The sequence below is a fragment of the Acyrthosiphon pisum genome, chromosome X (assembly GCF_005508785.2).
Source record: "Acyrthosiphon pisum isolate AL4f chromosome X, pea_aphid_22Mar2018_4r6ur, whole genome shotgun sequence".
In the NCBI taxonomy this organism is placed as follows: domain Eukaryota; kingdom Metazoa; phylum Arthropoda; class Insecta; order Hemiptera; family Aphididae; genus Acyrthosiphon; species Acyrthosiphon pisum.
The window spans coordinates 118,162,592-118,163,180 of record NC_042493.1 but is presented as its reverse complement, the minus strand read 5'-3'; the positions used below and the strand labels follow the sequence as shown (position 1 = coordinate 118,163,180).

Sequence of the window (589 nt, the reverse complement as noted above, 5' to 3'; positions counted from 1 at the left end):
TGGTGATTCAGTGTAACAGTTCAGAGTGTACAGTTAAATTAAAATATAATCCAAATCTATCAAAATAATTAGAATAATATAAGGAAATAATTGTTTTTTTCAGATTAAAAGAAATCCAAGTTGAAGTTAAGCCTAAAGAAATCTTGAAGTTTAACCTATATAAAAATTATTTTAACCCATTTTGTATCAGTCATATTTTACAATTTATTAAAAATAATAACAATTTACCTGCATTTTTTTAGTGAATTATTTAAAAATTTTAGGGAATTAAAAAAATTTTTTAAGGGCAGTTTTTAGGGTTTTATAGGGCATTACATTCCCAGACATCGTTATGATATTAGACACTGTAAATTGACAGTCGATCGATCGATTTATTATACAAAATATGTTCATTGTCATTTTTAAAATTTTTTCATACCTATGGGGTATGGGCTATGATATATCATACCGTTAAGGGGCGTTGCATGCGGCGATTTGCTGTCTTTGTCTAGCACACGTGCAACATAAGAATGACGACCTAAGCGCCTGACAAAAATTAAGGTACTTCTAGTTGTTCAATTTAAAAAATGTAAAAATGATGAATTAGTAT

At 27.8% G+C, this 589-nt stretch overlaps 1 protein-coding gene across 1 annotated transcript in view; it reads right to left on the bottom strand.

The window, feature by feature from the left end:
* Positions 1 to 104: 104 nt before the first annotated feature.
* Positions 105 to 589, bottom strand: part of LOC100162011 — a 3,357-nt gene continuing 2,872 nt past the window's right edge. The window contains exon 4 of the mRNA XM_001950990.5: positions 105 to 155. Within this exon, the coding sequence (XP_001951025.2) occupies positions 105 to 155 (51 nt within the window). The remainder of the gene's footprint in view (positions 156 to 589) is intronic.